Source organism: Heterodontus francisci, chromosome 7 (genome assembly GCF_036365525.1).
Source record: "Heterodontus francisci isolate sHetFra1 chromosome 7, sHetFra1.hap1, whole genome shotgun sequence".
Lineage (NCBI taxonomy): Eukaryota > Metazoa > Chordata > Chondrichthyes > Heterodontiformes > Heterodontidae > Heterodontus > Heterodontus francisci.
Genome location: NC_090377.1, coordinates 26,769,023 through 26,795,679, shown reverse-complemented (window position 1 = coordinate 26,795,679; position 26,657 = coordinate 26,769,023). Strand labels below are relative to the sequence as shown.

The following is a 26,657-nucleotide window of genomic DNA, read 5'->3' as shown; positions in this document are numbered from 1 at the left end:
GTAAGAGACACAAATCCTTCCAACATACCTCACTTTGCAGGTCATAGGATTTCTTAGCGTGAAGTATCAGTGGAGTGTCCCAGACATTGCATCCAATTCCTTTAAGCCAGTTGAGGTCATCTTTGTACAGAATCTAGAAGGAAACAAAGAGAAAATAATTAGCTTTGAAGATAGTGGGGCAATTCTGCCAGCCCGGCCACTTTTCTGTGAAATAGGAAACTGGCAGTGGGAGAATTATGAGGGGGGATCTTCAACTGCCCCTTGCATGCTGAAGACGTACCTGATACATAGCTTACATAGCTAAAAATTGCAACAAGCCGTAAACAGTCTAACCATCGCAGTGAAAAGGACTGCTGGAGGCATCTGCATAAACAGCCTGAATCATTTTTTGGGGGAATTGTTGCAGAAATGCTCCTCCTTAGCTCGCCAAAAATAGTCTTCTGTCAGCTGCTGAGTAGACTCCATTGCATTACACACCTCCCTCCTCCCTTTTGGTATCAACTTCCGACTCAGCCCCTTAATGGTGCCATTGACTTTAGATGCATGTTCCCCGCCCCCAATCCTACCCCTTCCCTTGGCAGCATGGTGAGATGTCCACTAACACCCATTGAGCAGTCAGCAGCTCATGGAATTTAAGCTGGTGAGACCTAATCCTGACAATAGTTTGTCTCTTCTGACACTGGTTTTGGGTGGGGAGATGTAGCCATTTGATTGACTTCATGCCTGTCTGGGTAGAAGTCAATAATCACCTCAGTACATTAGTTCATGAGCCTTAGAAATAGAAATAAAGGGCATTCTCCTGCTGCCCTCTCCTGATAGCATGCACTTCTTGCTAGGGTACTATCCCACAGGTGCTTTTTACTGTCTGGTCAGGGATGTGAATTCGGCAGCAGTAAAGCCAGCTCCCCATCTTTCTGTGTATCCATTTTTGGGAGAATATTGAATGAACCAAAAAAAAGAGATGGAAACTCAGCATCTGCCCAGATTGTGCAATTTGATACTGGAGGAATTTCAAGCTTCAGTCTTTTCTGCTTTACAAGGAGACAATTGGGGAGTTATGTTATGGAGGAGTATAGAATAATAAATGGGATGGGACAGTTTTTTAAAAATTCTTTCCTGGGAAGTGGGTGTCACAGGCAGGCCAGAATTTGTTCCTATCCCTAACTGCTGTTGAACTAAGTGGCTTGCTAGGCCATTTCAGAGGGCAGTTAAGAGTCAACCACATTGCTGTGGGTCTGCAATCAAATGTAGGCCAGATCAGGTAAGTATGGCAGATTTCCTTCCCTAAAGGACATTAGTGAACCAGATGGGATTTTACAACAATCAATGATGGTAATGGTGCCATGAAACGGAGACTAGCTTTTGATTCCAGACTTTTTAAAAAAATTAATTAAATTTAAATTCCACCAGCTGCCATGGTGAGATTTAAACCCATGTCATTATTTTGGGCCTCTAGATTACTAATCCAGTAACATTACCACAATCCCGCCATCTCCCCTATTATTTATTTCAAGCTAAAGTGCGAGAGTTCAAATTAATTTCCGGGTAAAGCAATGGAGGTAAACCACATCTGGAATAGTTTGAGGAAAATGGATGCTGCAATACAGTGGGTATGGGGGATTGGTTAGAGCCTTTCTGGACGGATAAACTAAGGGGGACTGAATGTCCTTCCTCATCTCCATCTATCCTGTGATGTGTGATGCTAAATGTTGAATGACTGTAGAATATTCAGCCATAGGGAATCACTTCTCATCCCAAACCTGCCCTCGCCTGATATCAACATGCACACACTTTGCAGCAGGGCAGTGCACATAAGTGAAACCGGTAGTGTTTGCTTCCATTTGTAGCTCAAGGATGCTGAGGTCAACTTTGCAAGCCTGGCTGAGGTCAGCTTACTCAGCACAGATCAGGAATCAAACCTTGTACCTTCTTTGTCTTTTGGGTCAGTGCCTGACTGTACAGTGGCTTTACCCATTGAACCATGCAACAAGCTCCATAGAGGATGGCCATTCAGCCCATTGTGCCTGTGACAGCTCTTTCCCCATAACCCTGCAGTTTTCTTTTCCTTTTCAAGCATTTATCCAATTTCCTTTTGAAAGTTACTATTGAATCTGCTTTCACCAGTTTTTTTTTTAGTAGATTCCAGTAAGATTTCTTTGGAGGCCCACAATATTCAACTTTCATTTTATAATATTCTGTATTTCAATAACAGAAAGCTACTATAACTATCTATTCAGTGGAAATGAATATGAAGTGAAAACCAACACTTACATCACTAAGCTGCTCATTGACTTTTTTGGCATGAATGTTAATCTGCAGGTCAGGCAGGCATGTCCATTCATGAAGGTACTTGCGATAGTCAATTTCGCTGACCTTGGCCTGAGTGTCTCTGGCAGTAACCACCTCCAACATATCTGGCATGATATGCACCTTCATTTTGTTCTTTTCATAAGTTTCTCTATACAGACGCTGTACAAAGCACAAGCCAAATGGATTAAGACCATAGAAATTTCACCCCTTTAATCAATTCTCATTAAATGAAATAGCCACAAACAAAATGCAGGAAAAACTAATATGGCTTGAGGATAATTCTCTCATTTCAACTAAATGATTGTCACAGCCTGATACAAAGCAGACAACCTTCCTTAGCCATACTTTTAAATTTTCTAAAAAGCAATGTTTAATCTTATAATGTAAAATAAATTGATATAGTAAATTTAGAATTAGGAACCATACAAATTACGAGTTGGAATTTAAAATGAAAGGGAATAGTTCATTATCACTTGTTAGATGAATTAGCATGAAGAATGAGAACTATGCACTTGGTTGAAACTGATTCTGTTTGTAACTTTCAATGATTCTGGTTTGATATCACAGAGCATTGGTGAGGATGTAAACTCATTCCCCCAAGTCTAAATTCCTAGAACTTTCTCAACTCCCCATTTTTTTTTTGAAGAGGTGGCATTACACGATTCAAGAGTGCTTGGTTAGCCTCAATCCATGGAACGATCAAGAACAGCCCCTTTCAGAAAACTTGGTCATAACAAGGTGAAATTGGCCAGAGGAGGAAACATGATTGTATTTGGAGAAGATTGTAAATTATTCAAGCCTACCCACTCTAGATTCAGGGTGCAATCTGAACATCTACTTACATCAAGGTTTAACTTTCCGGCTTTCAGACAGTGCAAGGTACGTGGGTCATCCTCTACAGAACGTGGCAGCGTATACAGAGCCTTGAACTTCTCATATTGTTCCCGATACTTTATCTGAAAGATTGAGCACACACAGCTTGACCTCCTCACAAAAAAACAAATAGAAATATGATCCTTTCTTGTTCTTGCCAGTGCCAGGTGGGTAGGAACATACCCTCAGCCACTTGGCCTTAACCAGGTTTGATCACGATTCTCTACTTACTGGGCTAAGAATGTATTTCTGATTCTTGGCCAAAGCTATTGAAAAGGCATCTCCTGGCATTGTATAGCTTGATGCTTTCACTGTATCCCAGGCCAGTTTGTAAGCATTCTAGGAAAACAAAGCATGGATGATTATGTAGAAATGGAATAAGCATTATTTCAAATCTAATGACAAAACAATTCTAATGTTAAAACTTGCATTAATTTTGCAGTAAAGTTACAAATACACCTAAGACTATGATTTAAGCAAAATTGATTATTGATAGACAGCTAGGCACTTCGATAAAGCAGCAATTACGAGAATAATGAGTGGTACTGGTACATTTATTGCATATTGTTGCAGGATGTTGATGCTTTATATAAGGCTGCAAATATAAACTGGCAGGGTGTTGCACTAAATTTGCCATCCTACACATTCTGCCTCCTCCATGCTCCCTCACAGTGTTGAAATCTTTCACTTCTAATTCCTCTCCTCAAATTCTTCCCCAGGACCTTCCTCGTCAGTGTGCTTTCAATCCCGCGGCCTTCCGGCACGGAAAGGCTACCGAGGAGCCCCTGCGATATTTCGTGCGGCGGCTCATTTAAATAGTGGGGGCTGAGCGCCCGCCCCCAATGACGTGCAGGGGCGGCTGCTGCATCCCTGGCAACAGTGTCCGGCCACTGCACAGGCGCCGGGGCCATTTTTAAAAGGGCTTCAAGGCCTTCAGTTACATTGTAAAATTTAAAGGTCCCGATCTGTGGGAATTAAAAATAAAATGTTATGTCAGGTGACAATCACATATCCCCCCCCCCACCCATGGGTAAATTATATATTAATTGCCCTCTACCACCATGATAAAATTTTATTAGTATCACGGACTTTCTCCCCCACCCCGACATTTGTTCCTTTTAACCCTCAACTCCTTCCCATCATCCCCACAGCCAATAATAAATGTTTGCCCCACTCCTCCACTCCTCCTGCCCTGAAAATTTTATTCCTCCCCCGCCCACCAGGTTCTCGCCTCGGATCTCAGTGCATAGTTCCGAAGCCGAGCGAAGGCCGTAAAATTGATGTGGGACATCCGCTGCCTGCAGGTAAGTTTATTAGCATCTTATTTATGTTCATTTGAATATGCAGATGAAGGGGCCCACCAGGCGGCGGGGGGGTGGAGGGGTGGGGGAAGCGGCCACTCCAAGGTCCCCCTGCTGCCGGTAATATGAGGTGGACCCTTCTTGACGTGTCTTTTGTTTCTACTTTATTACTTGCCACTTTGGTGGTGAACTGTTCTGTGGGCCTCGGCCCTTTAGCTAGTTTTCTCAAAAATACTTGAAATAATTCATGCGATTGTCATGTTGGTGTCAGCTTAGCTGGCAGCACTCGTGCATCTTAATCACAACGTTCTGGGTTTGAATCCCACTCCAGAGCTTGAGCACAATAATCAAGGTTGACACTCCAGTGCAGTACCGAGGGAGTGCTGCACTGTTGGAGGTGCTGTCTCTTTTGCATGAGACATTAAACCAAGGCTCCAACTCCCTGCTCAGGTGGATTTAAAGGATCCATGGTGCTGTTTTGAAGAAGGGCAGGAGAGTTGTCCCTGGTGGCCTGGCCAATATTTATCTCTGAATCAATATCACAAAAAATCCCCCAGATTATTTGGTCATTATCACATTGCTGTTTATGGAAGCTTGCTGAGTGCGTACTGGCTACCACATTTCCTGTATTACAACAGAGAGTCCAAGTTGTCCTACTCCACTCTTCCAGTTTAAGTTTTTGATTACCATCAGAAAACTGTCCCAATCAGTGGGGGCAGGGCAACAAGGGGGAAGGGGGCATGGGGGAGGGATGTCTGGTGGCTACAAATGACAGGATGACTGACACCTTACAAGATTATGCAAGTTGAGCAGGTCATTCGGAGCATCAACAGTAACACATATGAGGGACAAAAGACATTGGACACATTTGTATAGAGTTATGTCTTAATATTCAGTCATAATGTAGGGATTTTGCACTAACCAGATTTTGTATAAAAAATTTTCAAGGGACAATCACTTGATTGAGGAGTTGCTGAGCAGTTCCTGTTCTTGGAGCAGCTAAGAAAGACTGAAAACTCAGCCAGCACAATACCATGTTATGACTGAGGCGAGTTTGGTTCGATAAAGGTAACACACTGGCAGTGCAAATTTTGTGGTGAGGTTTTCTGATTTTTAGCTGAGATTTTATTCAAACTGTAGTAGTAATTTTTCGTGTGAGACTTGAGTGGTCTCACAATGATATAAATAGCACAACTGTCATATTGTTCTAATCACTTCACATATTCAGCACATATTTTCCCTTTTTCTTTATTCCACACCTCTCCTGGAGATGGCAATTCGTGCTGGGTTGCTGTTTCATGGGCACTGACCTCCATTTGATACCAATCTGAACAATGAATACCTAATCTGTATCGCTATGTGCAACACCATGTAGTACATTTATTTACTGCACCATTGTAGGAGTCAATGAAATGTGTGTGTTTTCTCTGTAATGCCATTGCCCCTTTCATACTCCCTAAACGTACTGATGAGAATAACTTACACTGCTATAAATATTTTTAAGTTCTTTTTGCCTGTTGTAATCCACAGTGTCTAAAATGGTTGTGTATTTATCCTTGCTTTTTTCATAGTTCTCCTTGTATTTAACCTGTAAGAACAAGAACAATCAGTCTTTTGGTTAGTTGAAGGTTGCATAACTTGACATACTATGAGCTGAACCACAAAAATCTGCCAGATAAAAATTATTAAGAAAATGATGAAAACTGCTATCCAACAGGCAAACTGGACTGGGCTGGGCTGGCAGAGTCCCTGCTCTTTCTGCCTCCAGAGAAGCAAAAGTGCATTTCCCCTTTTCCTGAATGGCTTCCAGTGGTTGTTTAAGGATTGCTGATTAGGTTGCTATAATTCTGGACCAACTGATTCACAAGGAAAGCTCCATCTAGTTGATGCAATATTGGGAATGGGCCCTAAGACAACAGCTCGCAGTCCAATTTGCATGTGCAAGGCATCTGCCTGAAAGGGTGGTAGAGTCAGAAACCTTCATCTCATTTAAAAAAAACTTGGATGTGCATATGAACTACTCTAACCTACAAGGCTATGGACCAAGAGCTGGAAAGTGGGATTAGGCTGCAGAGCTCTTTTCTGGATGACACAGAATGATAGGCTGAATGGCCTCCTTCTGTGCCATAAATCCTCTATGTTCCATTCCAATGCCTCTGTCAGGCAAGCACCCTGCATACTAGGAAACCATTGGCTTCCAATTTGGCAACCAATGCACTCCTGGGGGAGATCTAACATGAGAGATTTTATGCAAAAATTAGTCCCCCCACTCTACTTTATCACCCAAATAACAAGTGTGGAGAACCAATTTCCACCTGAAAATACTTGGGTAGAGTAACTGAAAGGACTTGATGTTGAGGCTGAAGGATTTCTTTTTTTTATTATTCTTTCATGGGATGTGAGTGGCGCTGGCAAGTCCGGCATTTGTTACCCATCCCTAACTGCCCTTGAGAAGGTGGTGGTCTGCTGCCTTCTTGAACTGCTGCAGACCATGGGGTGTAGGTACACCCTCGGCACCGTTAGGAAAGGATTTCCAGGATTTTGACCCAGCAACAATGAAGGAGTGGCGATATAGTTCCAAGTCAGGATGGTGTGTGATTGGAGGGGAACTTGCAGGTGGTCTGTCGTACTTATCCTTCTAGGTGATAGAGGTAGTGTGTTTAGACAGTGTTGTTGAAAGAGCCTTGGTAAGTTGCTGCAGTGCATCTTGTAGATGGTACACATTGCTGCCACAGTGCATCAGTGGTGGAGGGAACAGATGTTTAAGGTTGTGAATGGGGTGACAATCAGTGCACTGCTCCTGAGTAGCATCAAGCTTTTTGAGTGACGTTGGAGCTGCACTCATCCATGCAAATGGATGAGTATTCCATTACACTCTTGTGCCTTGTAGATGGTGGACAGGCTTTGAGCAGTCAGGAGGTGAGTTGCTCGCCACAGAATTCCCAGCTTCTGACTTGCTCTTGTAGCTATAGTATTTATGTGGCTGCTCCAGTTAAATTTCTGGTCCATCGTAACCCCAGGATGTTGATAGTAAGGGATTCAGCAATGCCGTCAAATGTTAAGGGGAGATGGTTAGATTCTCTCTTGTTTGAGATGGTCATTGCCTGACATTTGTGTAGTGTGAACGTTACTTGCCACTTATCAGCCCAAGCTTGAATGTTGTCCAGGTCTTGTTGCATACAGTATCTGAGGAGTTGTGAATAGTCCTGAACACTGCAATCATCAGCGAACATTCCCACTTCTGACCTTATGAGGAGGGAAGGTCATTGATGAAGCAGCTGAAGATGATTGGGCCTAGGACACTACCCTGAGGAACTGGGATAATTGGGATAATTGGCCCCCAACAATCAGAATCATCTTCCTTTATGCTAAGTATGACTCCAACCAGCAGACTCCAACCTGGATTCCCATTGATTTCAATTTTACTCAGGCTCCTTGATGCCACATTTGGTCAAATGCTGCCTTGATGTCAAGGACAGTTACTCTCACCACACCTCTGGAATTCAGCTCTATTATCTATGTTTGCACCAAGGCTGTAATGAGGTCTGGAGCCGAGTGGCGCTGGTGAAACCCAAGCTGAGCATCAGTGATAGCACTGTAGACGGCAGCTTCCATCACATTGTTGATGATTGAGAATAGACTGATGGGACAGTAATTGGCCAGATTGGATTTGTCCTGCTTTTTGTGGACAGGCCATGCCTGAGCAATTTTCCACATTGCCGGGTAGATGCCAGTATTATAGCTGTACTGGAACAGCTTGGCTAGAGGTGAGGCTAGTTCTGGAGCACGTCTTCAGTACTACAGCCGGGATGTTGCCAGAGCTGAGAGCCTTTTCTGCATCCAGTGCTCTCAGTCGTTTGTTGATATCATTTGGAGTGAACTGAATTGGGTGAGGACTGGCACCTGTGATGCTGGGGACCTCAGGAAGAGGCTGAGATGGAACATCCACTTCTGCCTGAAGATGGTTGCAAATGCTTCAGCCTTGTCTTTTGCATTGATGTGATGGGATCCCCCATCATTGAGCATGGGGATGTCGGTGGAGCTTCCTCCTCTGGTTAGTTGTTTAATTGTCCATCACTGGAGTAAGTTAAATGGTTTAATTTTAACCTGTGCTAAATTAGCAGGAAGAGGAATACCCTAGGAATGCTTTAAGGTTTATCCAACAATCACCAGAAGTAACCTCTAAGCCCTGATACAAAAATGATCTTGAAGGACACAGAAAAAACATTCTAAAGTACAAAGTGAAAGAATACTCAGATATTTGTGATTTTGTCAATAAAAGTAAAACAATTCTGAGTTGTTGGAATGATAGCGGTCAAGTACTTACATCACTTAACTGAAGGCCACTTTGGACAGCTGTCACATAGACTGGTGTATCTGTGACGAGAGTGTAGTTCTCAAAATTCTTCTTTCCACCAGTTCTGTATTTGACCTGCAATAAATCAAATGTCCAAAGGTAAAATATACTGATTTTCAGGCAACAAAATAGATCATTTCAGGCATTATCTTGGAATCCATTTAGTCAAGAGGATTGCAGCAGTGGCTGTGCATTGAAAAATATCACTAATTTGAAACAATATAGAATATTTAATTTACATGTCTTTCAACAAATATTTTTCATGTTAACTTCATGCTATGTTTAAGTTCTTTACACTTTACATTCCTCCAAACCACAGTTAGGGCTGAATTTTATTCTCCCGCTACTGGGAGTGGCAGTGGACAAAGAAATTGGAGGCCCACATGTGTGGGCCATGCGTCATGATTTAGCGCGCGGCGGTTCAAGATAGTGCTTCGGTCGGGCCGCCACCCACCCACCCCTCCCCCAATTACGTGGTGGGGGCTGGCTCTGCAACGCCAGCAATGGCGTCAACTGCCTCTGCACAGGTGCTGGCGCCCTTTTTAAAGGGCAGCCAGACCTGTCACTTAATTTAAATATTTAAAGCCATATCCCCTCACACACCACCAAATAATTGCTCCTTCCCTCCCCGCCAACAATATGACTTACATACGATAGTTGCCCTCAACCCCCACCCCTCCAAAACACTTACCTGGAAGATTTGACCTTTTCCAATTGTTCAAAGTGTAGAGGTCACCCCCTCCCCACCCCCCCACTCCCCTACACTACACATGCTGATTGGACCCTGTATTGCACCCCCCCCACCCCACTCACTGAAAAACCTAAGTACTCCCCCTTCCCCACCTCGGTGGTGCCAGCTTTCCCTGGACAGGAACTTGAGTGCTGGCTGTCGCATGGAAGATCCTGGGCAGCTGGTAAGATTGGTGTGAACTTTATTTAAATTTATTTATGATTTTAATTTACATATGTAAAGTCAGATCCTGTCACCCAGCAGTTGGGGAGCCACCACGGAGTCTTACCGCCACTGGGAAATTGGGCCTGGCACTCCTGGTGGCAGACTCCGTGGCGGGCCATTGCCGATTCGATCTTCCAGCTGCCCCACCCCCACCACAGATCCCGACACCAAGACCTCAACAAAATTCAGCCCATAATAGCTGCTTACAGGGAATTACACAGTCTGCTCCTAGTCCCCTACCTGCGCAGTCCTGTAACCAAGCAGTATGAAGTTCCAAAGACCTGCTGTTTTATTTCCCTTCCATTTCTCTTCCTTTAGTTCTGCTCAGCATTTTCTCTTGATAGCCTTGGCTGAGATTACAAACTCAGCATTTGATGAAACACTGGGCATAGAATGCATTTGCTACCATTCAATGATGCTGTCATTTTGTTCAGTAATCCACTCTTATCCACTAGTCAAAGTATGCAACTAAAATCAACTATTTTACAATGTGAACTAATGTGATCTTTTACTGGTTGCTATGTAATAAGTTCTAGTGTATATCCTAAGAGGTTCCTTTACATCCTGAAACATGGTTCATAAAGTCAATAGGTTGGGCCTATACCCATTGGAGTTTAGAAAAATGGGAGGTAATCTTATTGAAACATATAAGATCCTGAGGGGCTTCATAGAGTGGATACGGTGAGGATGTTTCCTCTTGCGGGGGAAACTAGAACTCGGTGACACAGTTTAAGAATAAAAGGTCACCCTTTTAAGACGGAAATGAGGAGAATTTTTTTTCTCAAAGGGTCATTAGTCTGTGGAATAAAAACAGAAAGTGCTGGAAATACTCAGCAGGTCAGACAGCATCTGTCGAGCAAGAAGCAGAGTTAGCGTTTCAGGTCAGTTCTGATGAAAGGCCACAGACCTGAAACATTAACTCTGCTTCTCTCTCCACAGATGCTGCCTGACCTGCTGAGTATTTCAAGCATTTTCTGTTTTTATTTCAGATGTCCCGCATCTATTGTATTTTGCTTTTCCCCAGAAGCAATACAGGCTGGGTCATTGAATTTATTCAAGGCTGAGTTAGATAGATTGTTGATAGACAAGGGAGTCAAGGCTTATGGAGGGCAGACAGGAAAGTGGAGTTCAAACCATAACCAGATCAGCCATGATCTTATTGAATGGCGGAGCAGGCTCGAAGGGCTGAATGGCCTACTCATAAGAGCATTGGACTTAGGAGCAGGAGGATGTTGTGACATCCTAACTGAAGTTCTTTAATAACGTACAAACTAACAGCACAGACTAAACTGGCATGCATAATTATTTTGATGTAATCTTGATGAACTGAACTTGATTTATGTTGCCAGGGGTCCTCCTCCCGACCAGCAGACCCATTCACGGGCCTCCAGCATTCTCCCTCTACCTGGACCCCTCCCCCTGGCCACTTACTCGCTCTTGATCTCTTCATTGAAAACTGTCGGCGAGACATTGGTCATCTCAATTTCTCTGCCCCCCTCACTCACTCTAACCTGTCCCCCTCTGAATTTAAGGCACTCCGTTCTCTCAGGTCTAACCCCGACATGGTCATCAAACCTGCAGACAAGGGTGGTGCTGTTGTTGTATGGCGTACCGACCTCTACCTTGCAGAAACTCAACGCCAACTCACAGACATTTCTTCCTACCTCCCTCTGGACCATGACTCCACCACTGAACATCAAGCCACAGTCCAAATAACTGTCACTGACCTCATCTCCTCTGGAGATCTTCCCTCTACAGCTTCCAACCTCATATTCCCGCAACCCCGGACAGCCCGCTTCTACCTCCTTCCCAAAATCCACAAACGGGACTGTCCCGGCAGACCCATTGTGTCAGTCTGCTCCTGCCCCACTGAACTTATTTCTTCCTATCTTGACTCTATCTTTTCTCCGCAGGTCCAGTCTCTTCCCACCTGCATCCGTGACTCTTCTGACGCCCTACATCATTTTGACAATTTCCAGTTTCCTGGTCCCAACCACCTCCTCTTCACTATGGACGTCCAATCGCTCTACACATCCATCCCCCACCAGGATGGTTTGAGGGCTCTCCGCTTCTTCCTGGAACAGAGGCCCAACCAGTCCCCATCCACCACCACCCCCCTTCACCTGGCTGAACTTGTTCTCACATTGAACAACTTCTCCTTCAACTCCACGCACTTCCTTCAAGTAAAAGGTGTCGCTATGGGTACCCGCATGGGTCCTAGTTATGCCTGTCTTTTTGTGGGATATGTCGAGCATTCTTTGTTCCAGTCCTACTCAGGCCCCCTCCCCCAACTCTTTTCCCGATACAGTGATGACTGTATCGGTGCCGTTTCCTGCTCCCACCCCGAACTGGAAAACTTTATCAACTTTGCTTCCAATTTCTACCCTTCTCTCATCTTTACATGGTCCATCTCTGACACTTCCCTTCCCTTCCTCGACTTCTCTGTCTCCATCTCTGGGGATAGGTTGTCTACTAATATCCATTATAAGCCCACCAACTCCCACAGCTACCTCGACTACACTTTTTCACACCCTACCTCATGTAATGACTCCATTCCATTCTCCCAGTTTCTCCGTCTTTGACGCATCTGCTCTGATGATGCTACCTTCCATGACGGTGCTTCTGGTATGACCTCCTTTTTCCTCAACCGAGGATTCCCCCCCACTGTTGTTGACAGGGCCCTCAACCGTGTCCGGCCCATTTCCCGTACCTCTGCCCTCAACCCTTCCCCTCCCTCCCAGAACCATGACAGGGTTCCCCTTGTCCTCACTTTCCACCCCATCAGCCTCCATATCCAAAGGATCATCCTCCGCCATTTCCGCCACCTCCAGCGTGATGCCACTACCAAACGCATCTTCCTCTCCCTTCCCCTGTCAGCATTCCGAAGCGATCGTTCCCTCCGCAACACCCTGGTCCACTCTTCCATTACCCCCACCACCTCTTCCCCTTCAATCGCAGTAGGTGGAATACCTGCCCATTTACCTCCTCTCTCCTCACTATCCCAGGCCCCAAACACTCCTTTCAGGTGAAGCAGCAATTTACTTGTACTTCTTTCAATGTAGTATACTGTATTCACTGCTCACAATGTGGTCTCCTCTACATTGGAGAGACCAAGCGCAGACTGGGTGACTGCTTTGCGGAACACCTCTGCTCGGTCCGCAAACAGGACCCTGAGCTTCCGGTTGCTTGCCATTTCAACACTCCCCCCTGCTCTCATGCTCACATCTCTGTCCTGGGATTGCTGCAGTGTTTCAGTGAACATCAATGCAAGCTTGAGGAACAGCATCTCATCTACCGATTAGGCATACTACAGCCTGCCGGACTGAACATTGAGTTCAATAATTTCAGAGCATGACAGCCCCCCATTTTACTTTCATTTTTAGTTGTTTTTTCTTTTTTACATTTTTTACAACCTTTTTTTTGCATTTATTTCATTTCATCTTAGTTTGTTCAGTTTGCTTACCCACTTTTTTTTTCATGTTTGCACTTGCTGCTGTTCAATATTCAGTCCGTTAACACCTTTTCTGTACTAATGCTTTGTCTTTCAACACACCATTAACATATTGTTTGCCTTTGCTCCATGACGTTTTGGTCAGCTACGTGGCCTTGTCCAATCTACACCTTCTCCTTTGTTATCTCTTGCCCCACCCCCACCTCAGTTGCTTATAGCCTGTGACATTTTTAATATTTGTCAGTTCCGAAGAAGGGTCACTGACCCGAAACATTAACTCTGCTTCTTTTTCCACAGATGCTGCCAGACCTGCTGAGTGGTTCCAGCATTTCTTGTTTTTATTTCAGATTTTCAGCATCTGCAGTATTTTGCTTTTATTGATTTATGCTGCCACAGATTTACCCGTATTCTGGCATTCACTTTAACAAACTTGAAAGAATAATTTCTCCGCAGCTAAATATGCCTTACTTCACTCTGTAGTTTATAGGACTGCTTGGCTCGTAGTATTTCTGGAGTGTCCCAGACAAAGCAGCCCATGCCCTTCAGCCAGTTCAGGTCATCCTTGTACACAAACTGTAACATGGAAAAATAAAGTTAGCAAAGTTTGAAGTCTCCTTCTATTAGCTCTTTTTAATTGTTCAAATACCAGTGATTATAACAGTCCCAGAGCAGTACTGCACGGTCTGACATTGTCTGTTCTAAAAAGAGAATTTTCAAGGAGAATTCCTCTGAAAATTTCCATGCCACTAGCACCAAGATCAAATTGTAGCAGGCATTCTATGTTACTCAGAGACAAGATCAATGGTAGCAACATAGCAGTATCATGGGCATTGTCATTTTGAGTATGAAGTATATGGATTGTTAATACCTTTAAACTGTTCAATTTTAATTGGATGTCCCAACATTAAATAGTGCTGCTAAGAAAAGCAGCTGGGGCAAGACACCCAAGCTGACAACATCAGATGGTTCCATGGAAAAACATGGTCCCACCCACAAGTAATGTCTAAATTCCACCATGGTTGAGAGATGTGAAACTGTTCCTCCCAACTCTCTAACCCATATTATTCAACACCAAATATAATAAATGGGCATCACGGTGACTAATTTGCTCCCCTTCTATAGAAGGATATAGTTTTGTTTGGCTTTCAATGTTCATTTAAATTGCTTTAAGGGATTCCCGCTGGCCCAAGGTGAATATCTTCAATGTTAATGACACTGTCATAGGCTTCAGCACATAGTGTAAGTCATGTCTTTCCTTAGTGCCCCATCATTCGTGGTTAAAACCCATGAATATATTAAATCAATACATACATCACTTAAGATCTCTTGAGCTTTCTTAGCATGAATTACATCATGCTCATCAGGTAGGCAGGTCCAATGATGAAGGTAGGTGCGGTATTCAATGTCACTGAGGATATGCTGGCATTTCTTTGCCACAATGTTGCTAATCATGTCATAGGGGATGTGAACCATGTACTTAGTATCTTCATAATGCCTCCTGTAGTCCATCTAAGAAAGGAAACAATAATAATGTATTGTATAGGGCATGTTAAATAACAAATATAATCACTAATACCCTTCCTGTGATACAAACATGGGTGCTGGCCTTTCTTCAGTTCTGTGAACACCCAAGTGGTCACTGACAAAGAGTATTGGGCAAGTGTTGATCATAGAGGGTGTTACAACCAAGCCCAATTCTATTCTCACCCAATGTCTACTTACATATACTTCAGCAGAGATTGCTAAATTACAATCAGAAGCAAGAACCCTGGCTGAATTTCCCCTCTTAACCAGAGTGACTGATACTAACTGTAATGCCCCTACTTTAACTCAAAGTTACTGAAACTAACTCTATGGCTCCAACTATAATCCAGAGATACTGGGTCTAGCTGTATTGCTCTGACTGTAAACTGATTGAGATCAGCCAGCTCAGCATGAATTGGGACTTTCTTGGTTGGTATAGATCGGTAAATCATTGGATAAACTTGCCGAGCCATTGGGTGGGATCATATATTGTTCTTCATGTCATCTTGTACATCATTACTAATCCGGCGCGACTTCTCGGCCGACAGTCTTAACCCATTGAGAGATATCAAACATCAGCTCAATGTAAAGACTGTGCAGAATACAGTCACCACCTGTGCATTTCATTGCTCAGTAATTTATCCCCTTGTGACTGTGCTTTACAAATGGACCTACATGTTAGGCTCCAACAGCAGCCAGCAGTCATGTTAGGATTTAGAAAAAATGTATCAAAATCATTGGCAGGTGAAAAGTTTTCCTGACATGAATACTGTGTTATTTGAACATGCAGTCTTCCAACTATCAACTTCCAATCTGCTCATTTAGCTTGACAATCTCGACTCTATGCATGCAGCTGATATTATAAAATCATACTGGAGAAGACGTGCAGTCTTGGATATCAGAATATCTGCACAGTGTGATATGCTGCTCTACATATTATCCTAACTAGTCAACCCAGACCATATACATCACATGGCCAAGAGGGATGGCTTGGGAACTTACTGTCAGACTGCGGTTGGTTGGCAGCTACAATGAACACAAGGGCGGGGGTGCCTAATGAAAACTTCCCATCTGAACTTGTCTGTGCTCTCCACACCCCCTTCCCCATGGGTCAGCGGGCGTACCCTGCTCAGTGCCTCCCTGCACCACTATAACTGAAATTGGAAACTCAGCAAGACGTGGGAATGGAGCCTGAATTACTCCACTGTGCGGTATTGTATTTAGTGTTGGTTTGCTGTCGCACTACAACATTCTACCTCTACTAAGAAGCTTCTAAACATAAGCCATGAAAGTGTTCCATACAATATAAAACATTATATTAAAGCTAATTATCTTTTAGTGACATTACTTTGACGATTATTTTAACAGTGGCAATAACCAGTTTAAAATAAATAGGCTAACACTTATAGGAACATAGGACATAGGAACATAGGAAGATAGGAACAGGAGTAGGCCATTCAGCCCCTCGAGCCTGTCCCACCATTAAATGAGATCATGACTGATCCGCGGCCTAACTCCATATACCTGCCTTTGGCCCATATCCCTTAATATCTTTGCTTAACAAAAATCTATCTCAGATTTGAAATTAATAACTGTTTTAGCTTCAACTGCTGTTTGTGGGAAAGTGTTCCAAACCTCGACCACCCTTTGTGTGAAGAAGTGCTTCCTAACATCTCTCCTGAATGGTCTGGTCCTAATTTTTAGACTATACCCCCTAGTTTTAGAATCTTCAACCAGTGGAAATAGTTTATCTTTATCTAGCCTGTCTTTTCCTGTTAATATCTTGAAGACTTCAATCAGATCACCCCTTAACCTTCTAAATTCGAGCGAAAACAGGCCTAATTTGTGTAATCTCTCCTCGTAACCTAACCCCTGTAGTCCAGGTATCATTCTTATAAACCTACGTTGCACTCCCTCCAAGGCCAATATATCCTTCCTAAGGTGTGGTGCCCAGAACAGCTCACAGTACTCCAAGTGGGGTCGAACCAGGGCTTTGCACAGTTGCAGCATAACCTCTGTGTCTTTATAGTCCAATTCTTTAGATTGAAAGGCAAGCATTCCATTAGCCTTTTTGATTATTTTCTGTACTTGCTCCTGGCATTTTAAAGATCTATGCACCTGAACCCCCAAGTCTCTTTGGACATCCACTGTACTTAACCTTTTCCCATTTAGAAAGTACCCTGCTCTATCCTTTTTTGGTCCAAAATGAATAATCTCACACTTGCCCACATTGAAATCCATCTGCCACAGTTTTGCCCACTCACCTAGTCTGTCAGTATCTCTTTGCAATTTTATGCTGTCATCTGGACTGTCGACAATGCCGCCTAACTTTGTATTACCAGCAAATTTGGATATATGACTTACTATACCATCATCCAAGTCATTAATGAATAATGTGAATAATTGAGGCCCCAACACAGATCCCTGCAGGACACCACTGGTCACATCCTGCAAATCGGAGTACTTACCCATTATCCCCACTCTCTGTCACCTACCACTCAACCAACGTCCTAACCATGTCAATAATTTGCCCTCAACTCCATGGGCTTCTACCTTAGTTAACAGTCTCTTATGCGGGACTTTATAAAATGCCTTCTGGAAGTCCATATAAATAACAACCATAGACATTCCCCTGTCGGCTACCTTAGTCACCTCTTCAAAAATTTAAATGAGATTTGTCAGGCATGACCTTCCCGTCATGAATCCATGCTGGCTGTCCCTGATTAACTGAAATTTTTCTAGGTGTTCAGTCACCCTATCCTTTATTATAGACTCCAGCAACTTGCCCACCACAGATGTCAGGCTAACTGGTCTGTAATTTCCTTGGTTCCACCTTTCACCCTTCTTAAAAAGTGGAGTGACATGTGCAACTTTCCAATCCAAAGGGACCACTCCTAAATCGAGGGAACTCAAAGTCTATAGTTAGGGCATCTACAATGTGCTCCCCTACTTCCTTTAATACCCTCGGACCGTCAGGTCCTGGGGATTTCTCACTCTTTAGTTCCATTAATTTCCTTGGTACTGATGTTTTACTTACGTTAATTGTATGAAGTCCCTGTCCCCTATCGGCTATTAAATTTTTCAGGACGTCCGGCAAGTTATTCTCTTTTTCAACTGTAAGTACTGAGGCAAAGTAATTGTTCAACATGTCTGCCATTTCCCCATTATCAATAGCAATATCGCCATTTTCAGCTTTTAGTGGGCCTACATTGCTCTTGACTATCCGTTTTCCCTTTATGTAACTATAAAATTTCTTCTTATTGATTTTGATGTCCCTTGCAAGTTTCCTTTCATAATCTCTTTTAGTAGCTCTTATAAGCTGCTTTGTGACCTTGGCTAAGATAATAGAATATTGCAGCATTAGTCTAAAGTATGGATGTTCTGAATTCCCACCACAATTATCATATGGCAATACGAATGTTTGCTGTTTCATCTGTAGTCCCCACATAATCTTGCAATTATAGTATAAAAACAAGAAATACTGGACAATGCAATCTTCAAATACAGCAATATTTTCACGGAACTTTCATGAAACGCACAAATGCTTGTGTCATATTCAAGGTCAAAGGCACTTGAGATTTCTCTTGGAAACTAGATAATTGGTTGAAAAGCTCACTTTATTTTTCTCATCTGTATTTTTAAGTAATGTCTGAATTCATCTGCTGACTGTAAGAGCTGGCACTGGCCGAATGACCTCCTTCTGTGCTCTAAATGACTCTATGGGCTGCATTTTACAAGCTCAGTGCCGAGCAAAGATGGCAGTGCGCCCACGCAGACCAGGCGTCGTGGAGTCGCTGCGATATTCAGCATTGCGGCTCATTTAAATTGCTGGGGTGGACCGCCCCTACCCGCCCCCCCCCACCCCCACCCCTATGATGTGGAGGAGGCAGGCTGTCTGTCCCCGGCAACGCGTTAGGCACCATTGCGCAGGTGCCGATGCCATTCTTAAAGGGCTTCCCGCCCTTCAATTTAATTTCAATTTTTAAAGAAACATGAATGATAAAAATTAAATAATGTTATCCCGACCCACTCGAAACCACACCCCTATTACCATCAAATTTATTACTTGTCCTCTCCCTCACAAAAAAACTTACCTTGTGTTCCCAACCTTCCCCCCCCCCCACCAAAGTGAATAAACTATGAACTTTACCTCTTCACACCACCCCCTAGACCAATCAATAACATTTAATCCCTCTCCCCCGCATCTTGAAAACTTACCTGGTCCCCCATCTCAACCAGTGTTCCATCTTGGATCTCTGAAGCGGGTAAGTATTTAATTCATTAGTATAAATATATTTACATATTCCAATTGCAATGCCGCCACCATGCGGCGCAGGGGCCACCATGAGGCCTCGCCGTGCCGGTAATAGGGGGCCGGGCCTCACAGCATCAAGGCCTGTGGCGGGCCTCTCCCAGAGCCATTTTCTGGGCGACCCTGCCACAACCCCCGACGTCGGGGGGGCTGGTAAAATCCAGCCTTATGGCTCTATAATGAAAGCCCCACAATGACTAGAGAAATAATTGCTTAGATCATAGGAACGTAAGAACAAGAATAGGCCATTCAGCCTCTTGAGCCTGGTACCTCATTCAATTAGATCATTCATCTTAACTTAACTCTGTATTTTAACCAGGTTTGGTTCTATGTCACTTAATATCCTGACCTAACAAAAATTAAGGGTGTTATAGCAGCTGAGCTTGCAGTGGGGGTTTTAGTATTTGTGTTTTTAAAAGAATGAAACACTGGATGAGAGAACATAGCAGAATGATAATTCGATTACTAAACAGGTTAACAATGTCAAAATGGCACATACCATGTTCCTCATTTTATCCATAGCCATTGCTTGGATTATAGCAGGGAAGTCCTTGATATCTCCTCCAGCCAAGTAATGTCCCTTGAGCTTTTCATACAGTTCTTTGTATTTCAGCTGGAAAATCAAATTTATGTTGAAATTAGTTAATGCGCCTGCTGAATGAATGCCACTGTCAAAAAAAAAATGCTAAGGAAGAGAGAATTAGTCTTTACTTACATTACTGTTTACGTTGTCAGCATGCTTAGCAACAACCAGAGGAAGATAGTCTGGAGGCAAGGTGTATCCTATAGCTTTTCTGCTCTCCCAGTCGCCCTTATAAAATTTCTGTTAGGTATAAATGCATTATAGCATAGAGAGATCAAGCCAAAAACAATAAAGTTGGATAACAACTGAATCAATACATGAAAAGCTTAATCCTTGATAGCACTAATTACATTGTGCAAAAAATTAAAAAGCAGCAAAATAATCTGCAACCATTCAGTCATATTTTCAAAATAAAACATATCAAAGCTCACCTGACTAAAATGTTTTGCCATTTCCCTTGAATGAGCCAGTGTGGGTGTGTCAGCAGCACCAATATACTTGCCCTTCTCAAGGTTAAATGTCTCTTTGTACTTCAACTAATAAAAAATAAAATCAGTGACCTTATTAAAATCAAGGCATTAAAACAGCAGCTCCAACATCTAAAGAACATGGAAACAAACTTGTGAGAACATCCCTGCTCCTCTGATGTTGGGCTGCTCTTCTGAACTGCATTATGAAATGCATTAGGTATTCATAATAAAATGCAAAGAGATACTTACATCACTCACGTTGTTTGAATTTATCTTGGCCAGTATCACATCCGGTGTGTCAGTAATTGAGGTAAACTTGGCAAAGTTGGCAACAGCATTTTCTTTATATGCTTTCTGAAAATGAGCAAAGAGGCAGAAGACACCAAAGATTTTATGCAAATGAAAGAGAGAGAAACTCTAAAAGAACAACGAGCCACCAAAACCTACAGGAAAGGCTATACTTACTTCATTTAATATTGCCTGTGCGTTTTTCACCTTTTGATGTTCAACTGAATCCAAGGGAATCCAGCCACAACCACGTACCCATTCAAGATCTGACTTGTACACAAACTAAAAAGAAAAGAATAACATTTGAGCACAATGGTAAAGTTCAAAAAGGCAAGAATGTTGAGATACTTTCTGGTTTTGAATCATACTCTCATTGCCCTATTCAGCAGGTACTTGGTGTGGCTATTAGACTAATGGTACAATGGCTGATGTGACAGAAAGATAAAGGAGCACCAGATTGGGTCAATTTTCACTACTGCCAAATAGCAGGCCCAAAAGGCAGGATTAACAGAGGCTGTGTCGATGCCCAAAGCACATTGCCAAGGTACCAGAGGAATGCTAGAGCCCCACATGAATCATTAAAAATTGGAGGGGAAAACAAACTAAATGGAAGAATATTAATACTCACATCACTCTGCAAATCATAGGCCTTCTTTGCCTGGATCACATCATTCTGGTCTGGCAGACAGGTCCACTCATGCAGGTAATGTCTGTAGTCAATCTCACTGACCAGGGTCTGGAATTTCTTGGCCAACAGGATGTCCAACATGTCCACTGGGATGTTGATCTTGCTCTTAGTTTTCTCAAATTCCTTCTTGTACTCCCTGTCACTCTGCATCTTGCCTATATGCCTGGACCAAACCATCTTGGGGTAATCGTGAATGTCACGGCATCCAAGGTGGTGGCCAAGTTGCTTGGCATATTCAGCTTTATATTTCAGCTGGCAAAAAACAATGAGGTATAACCAGTTAGTTGAAGAACAATTAGATTAGAAAATGAGAAGTGGAAGCCAATTTACATTCATGGGATAAATAATAACCATGAATAATTTGTAAAGCAGGCGTCACCAGTTTACTGGTAGTATTTATTACTTATTAATATGTAGATTATCACAGCCTGGGAATTCTAAGAACAGAGAAAGGCAATTACACTGGACATGTCTCTCAAAGATCCGAACAAGGTTGTGACCTTGGCCAGAAATCATGGTGCAACAGGTTAATCATCTCACCATACTGCTAAGCTGCCGGCCCTCTGATTGGCCAGCAGCTCTTGGAGGCGGGATCCCCATCTTTAATGGGACGGGGATCCTGCTCCTTGGAAATTTTTAACAGAACATCTTTTTAACAAAAATTATACAACTCGTTACCGAAATATCTGTGTAATCAGGTAATTAACTGATAGTGATAATATTTTGAACAAGACCCACCTCACTCTGTATGTTTTGTGATGTCTTGGCATGACTGATTGGCACTGCATCAACTGTCATTTGGTAACCAGTGGCTTTCAGCTTCTCCCATCCATCCTTGTATAATTTCTAAATGGAGGGAACACAATGCAAGTATCAGAGAAAAGATGATACTGTTCAGTCCTGATAAGTTCATAGTTAACCTGCCAAAGATGGAATACTTGTGTTAGGACTTTCCTTAGAACCAGTGTTCTAATGAATCAGAATAGTGTTTTTAGAATGTTGGTGTCAACAAAAAGCTTTAAGCAGTGGGAGCAAACGGAAATGATGTGTTCAAATTACCTGGTGTTAAACTATTAAACGGCAGCAAACATATCTACAACATTTCTGATCTGTTTTATCTTGGCCATAGAGATTAATTAAAATACATGTTTTGACCTTAATGCCACGATCCAAACTATTTGATGTCTTTGGAGCTTTATCAAGTTCATAACGTAGGAAAGCAGGGGCGACCAGGCTGGTGCTTGATTTTGAAAATCATGTAGCCTTAATGTCAATTGTGGTTTCCCTACAGATTCTCTAGCTGAGGTCAGATGATGCAGAATTAATTTGTTTTTTTATTACATTCATCAGCTTGTCAACAAGAACCAGCCAGTTAGTCTGAAATCAGTACTATAAATCTCTGGAGCTTGTCAGTATTACAGCAAAACGAGAGATTCATAAAGTATCATGACTCCTCTCTCATTCTGCAGCTGATGCTGTGATATATGCTATTCCTAAGAATACAATTTTGTTAATAGTAAAGGAATAAAAACTCATTACACATATTTGTAAAAAGTCAGTCAGCGTCATTTTTCTTTGTTGTTCACGATGTGCAAAGTCTTGTAAATGAAATGGGAATTGGCCAATTTCCATTAAGCATTTAACACAAATATTGATGAATGCCTTTCACACTGATGAAGCTTAAGGGTTTGGGAGTTGTTTGATAAGTTTTTGGGAATCATTATTCCAGGTGCATCATGCGGGGAATCCAACACTAGGGGTAATAAATATAAGATAGTCATGAATATATCTATCAAGGAACTCAGGAGAAGCTTCTTTATCCTTGGAGTGGTTAGAATATGGAACTTACTACCATATGGAGGAGTTGAGGTGAATGGCATTTAAGGGGAAGCAAGAAAACTACATGAAGGAGAAAAGAATGGAAGGATGTATTGATACATGAAGTAGGGAGAAGGCTTGCGTGGAGCATAAATACTGACACAGACCTGTTGAGCCAAATGGTCTGTTTTTATGCTGTAAATTCTATGTAATATGAATGATTGTTCTCTGATTAAATATGAATGATTGTTTTCCGATTAACCAAATTGCATTCTCAGGAAGTAATATTTACAAGGTAAAATTGGCATTCATCTCATTTTCCCCCCATACAAAGAAATTCCCCCCTTGTCGATTAGATGTAGGTTAAGATCTCCAACATCTGAATTTTAAGTTCCTTCTGCACCGCTACTAAACCTATAGCTTTCTACCCCTTCTAAACAGGAAACTTCCTTGTATTATACATGCCACACTCATGTCGCTCCATATGCTTAACAGCTAAGTGTTTGTCATAGTTACATCTTAAAATAACATCTAGCTCTTGGTTACGTAAGCTGATAACAGGTATTTTTGATTGTTAGATTTTATAACAAATGAATCTTTTATAAAAAAAAACCTTTTCTGAAGACATCTATAATTTTGAAAATTCTGAAGGGGATCTATTTGAGTATTATGTTAATATAAGTATATATTTAAACTCAGGGGGCGGCAGCCGCATCTGACTGCACCGAGGTACCCCCCCCCCACAACCACCGCTGGTAGTTTATGGGGGTTGAGGCGGGCCTCTCCCGGCAGAATTTTACGGGCCCCACCCACCGCGACCCACCGCGTTGAGAGGCTGGTAAAATTCAGCCCACAATTACTGATGTTCGTAATGTGGATAGTTTTAAAATACTGAAAGGCACCAAGTAGCTCAATCTATTTGAGAGACAAACACAGTGGGGTCCAATATAAAACTTTATATTTCTCTGTGGTACTTACCTCACTAAGGTTTCGAGCTGCATCCCGTGCCGCAACCATTGTTGGTGAATCCACCAGCGTGTACTTTGTCTTGCAAGCATGCCATGCTTCACGGTATTTGATCTAAACATTGAAAGGAAAGACTTATGAGAAACAACAGCAAAAGGACGTGGATGAAGGGACTGAAGGTATGGTTGCAAAATTTGCTGATGAACACAAAGACAGGTAGGAAAGTAAATTGTGAAGGAGACATAAGGAGGCTACAAAGGGATAGAGGTTAAGTGAGTGGGCAAAGATCTAACAATTGGAGTATAATGTGGGAAAATTGAAATGGTCAATTTTGGTAGGATGAATAAAAAGGAAGCATATTATCTAAGATTGGATAGTCTAGGCTTGTATCCGCTGGAGTTTAGAAGAGTAAGAGGCGACTTGATTGAAACATAAGATCCTGAGGGGTCTTGACAGGCTGGATGTGGAAAGGATGTTTCCTCTTGTGAGAGAATCTAGAACAGGGGACACTGTTTAAAAATAAGGGGTCGCCCATTTAAGACAGAGATAAGGAGAATTTTTTCTCTGAGAGTCGTGAGTCTTTGGAACTCTCTTCCTCAAAAGGCAGTGGAAGCAGAGTCTTTGAATATTTTTAAGGCAGAGGTAGATAGATTCTTGATAAGCAAGGGGGTGAAAAGTGGTGGGAATGTGGAGTTGAGGTTACGATCAGATCAGCCATGATCTTGTTGAATAATGGAGCAGGCTCGAAGGGCCGAGTGGTCTATTCCTGCTCTTAATTCATATGTTTGTATGTTACAGCAGAGGAAAAATAACATGATCCAAGCCAGTAAAAAATATACTCACATCATTCAGGATGTCACCACTCTGTTTAGCTGCAACGTAATCAATTCTATCAGTCACTGGTGTAAACTGGAGACTATCTGCTTTTGTGCGGTAACTTCTCTGTGGAAGATATGACAGTAGAAATTGTTAAATGAAAGAATAGGGGCAATATTTTCCTCTGTTAGTACAAAATTAGTGTAAGTATGATGCAGTGAACCACCTTTCTACTTTTAAGCTCACAGCCTCTTCCATTCTGCAGTTTATTTCAATTCTCTGTATGGATGTTGCCCTACCTATTCACAGAGTTTTTAATTGTTTTCTCTCCTTATTTAGGACTTGCCCATGCAGCTTCAAATATGTGGACAACTGGCCTGTTGCCAGGTCTCTGTTAATAGCATTACATAGCTAAGTGAGCATGGCTGTGACTTTCCTGTTTAACCTTTGTCCTTCCCTCTGGCAGATGCTTGACCTTTGTTTGGCCATGTCCTCAAATGGCAACCCTAAGAACATGTAGACAACTGCGCGTACATACCTACATTGAGATACATCGTGTTACATTGAGTGTAAATCCATGCCAATCCTTCCCAGAACTCTATGCTTGAATCCCTTCAATCAGGTTTTCGCCCCTGCTACAGTACTAAAATGGATTTTAAAGTCACAAATGACATCCTATGTGACTGTGTCGAAGGTAAACTATCCCTCCTTGTCCTTCTTGACCTATCTGCAACTCTTTGATAATGTTGACCACATTATCCTCCTCCAATGCTTCTCCACCATCATCCAGCTGGGTGGGAATTCTCTCACATGGTTCCATTCTTATCTAATTAATTGTAGCCAGAGTACCAACTGCAAAGGTTTCTCTTCCCACTCTTGCACTGTTACCTCTGGTGCCCCCCAAGGATCTATCCTTGGCCCCTTCTATTCCTTATCTACATGCTGCCCTCGGTGACATCATCCAAAAGCACAGCGTTAGTTTTCACATGTACGCTGATGACATCAAACTCTAACTCACCACCACCTCTCTTGACACCTCCACTGTTGTTAAATTATCAGACTGGCTGTCCAAAATCCAGTGCTGGATAAGAGAAATCTCCTTCCATTAAATATTGGGAAGACTGAAACCATTGTTTTTGGTCCCTGCTCCAAACTCCGTTTCCTGGTCACTGACTCTATCCCTCTTCCTGGTGACAATCTGAGACTAAACGAGTCTGTTCACAACCTTGGTGTCATATTTGACCCTGAGATGAAGTACTGACCACATGACCATGCCATCAGTAAGACTGTCTACTTCCATCTTTGTAACATTGCCTGATTTCATCCCTGTTTCTGCTCATCTGCTGTCGAAATCCTCATTCATGCCTTTATTACCTTTAGACTTGAATATTCCAATGTGCTCCTGGCTGGTCTGCTACATTCTACCCTCCGTAAATGTGAGGTCATGCAAAACTCTGCTGCCCATGTCTTAACTCACACCAGTTCCATTCACCCATCACACTTGAGCTTGTTGAATTACATTGGCTCCCAATCAAGCAATGTCTTGATTTTAAAATTCTCATCCTTGCTTTAAAATCCCACCTTGGCTTCAACCTCCCTCTCTGTTAATCTCCTGCAACCCCACAACTCTCAGATATCTGCACTCATTTAATTCTGGCCTCTTAAGCATCCCTGACTTTAACTGCTCCACCACTGATGGCTGAACCTTCAGTTGCCGAGGCCCTAAGCTCTGGAATTCCCTCCCTTTGCCTCTCTGCCTCTGTACCTCACTTTCCTCCTTTAAGATACTCCTTAAAAACAATCTGCTTGACAAATATTTTGGTCATCTGACCTAATATCTCCTTATGTGGCTCAGTGTCTTCTTTCAAAATTCTCCTGTGAAGCACCTTTGGACATTTTATTGCATTCACGGCGTTGTATAAATATAAGTTGTTGTTGAATACAG

General features: G+C 42.6%; 1 protein-coding gene across 1 annotated transcript in view; it reads right to left on the bottom strand.

Annotated features, from left to right (window-relative positions):
* neb (nebulin) overlaps positions 1-26,657 on the bottom strand; it is a 361,674-nt gene that overhangs the window by 116,102 nt on the left and 218,915 nt on the right. The window contains exons 86-102 of the mRNA XM_068036260.1: positions 24,740-24,838; positions 23,909-24,010; positions 21,851-21,958; positions 21,053-21,364; positions 20,602-20,706; positions 20,386-20,490; positions 20,098-20,202; positions 19,799-19,906; positions 19,583-19,696; positions 14,559-14,756; positions 13,716-13,820; positions 8,812-8,916; positions 5,968-6,072; positions 3,415-3,522; positions 3,153-3,266; positions 2,272-2,469; positions 29-133 (exon numbers count right to left, since the gene is read on the bottom strand). Coding sequence (XP_067892361.1) covers positions 29-133; positions 2,272-2,469; positions 3,153-3,266; positions 3,415-3,522; positions 5,968-6,072; positions 8,812-8,916; positions 13,716-13,820; positions 14,559-14,756; positions 19,583-19,696; positions 19,799-19,906; positions 20,098-20,202; positions 20,386-20,490; positions 20,602-20,706; positions 21,053-21,364; positions 21,851-21,958; positions 23,909-24,010; positions 24,740-24,838 — 2,196 coding nt within the window. The remainder of the gene's footprint in view (positions 1-28; positions 134-2,271; positions 2,470-3,152; positions 3,267-3,414; positions 3,523-5,967; positions 6,073-8,811; positions 8,917-13,715; positions 13,821-14,558; positions 14,757-19,582; positions 19,697-19,798; positions 19,907-20,097; positions 20,203-20,385; positions 20,491-20,601; positions 20,707-21,052; positions 21,365-21,850; positions 21,959-23,908; positions 24,011-24,739; positions 24,839-26,657) is intronic.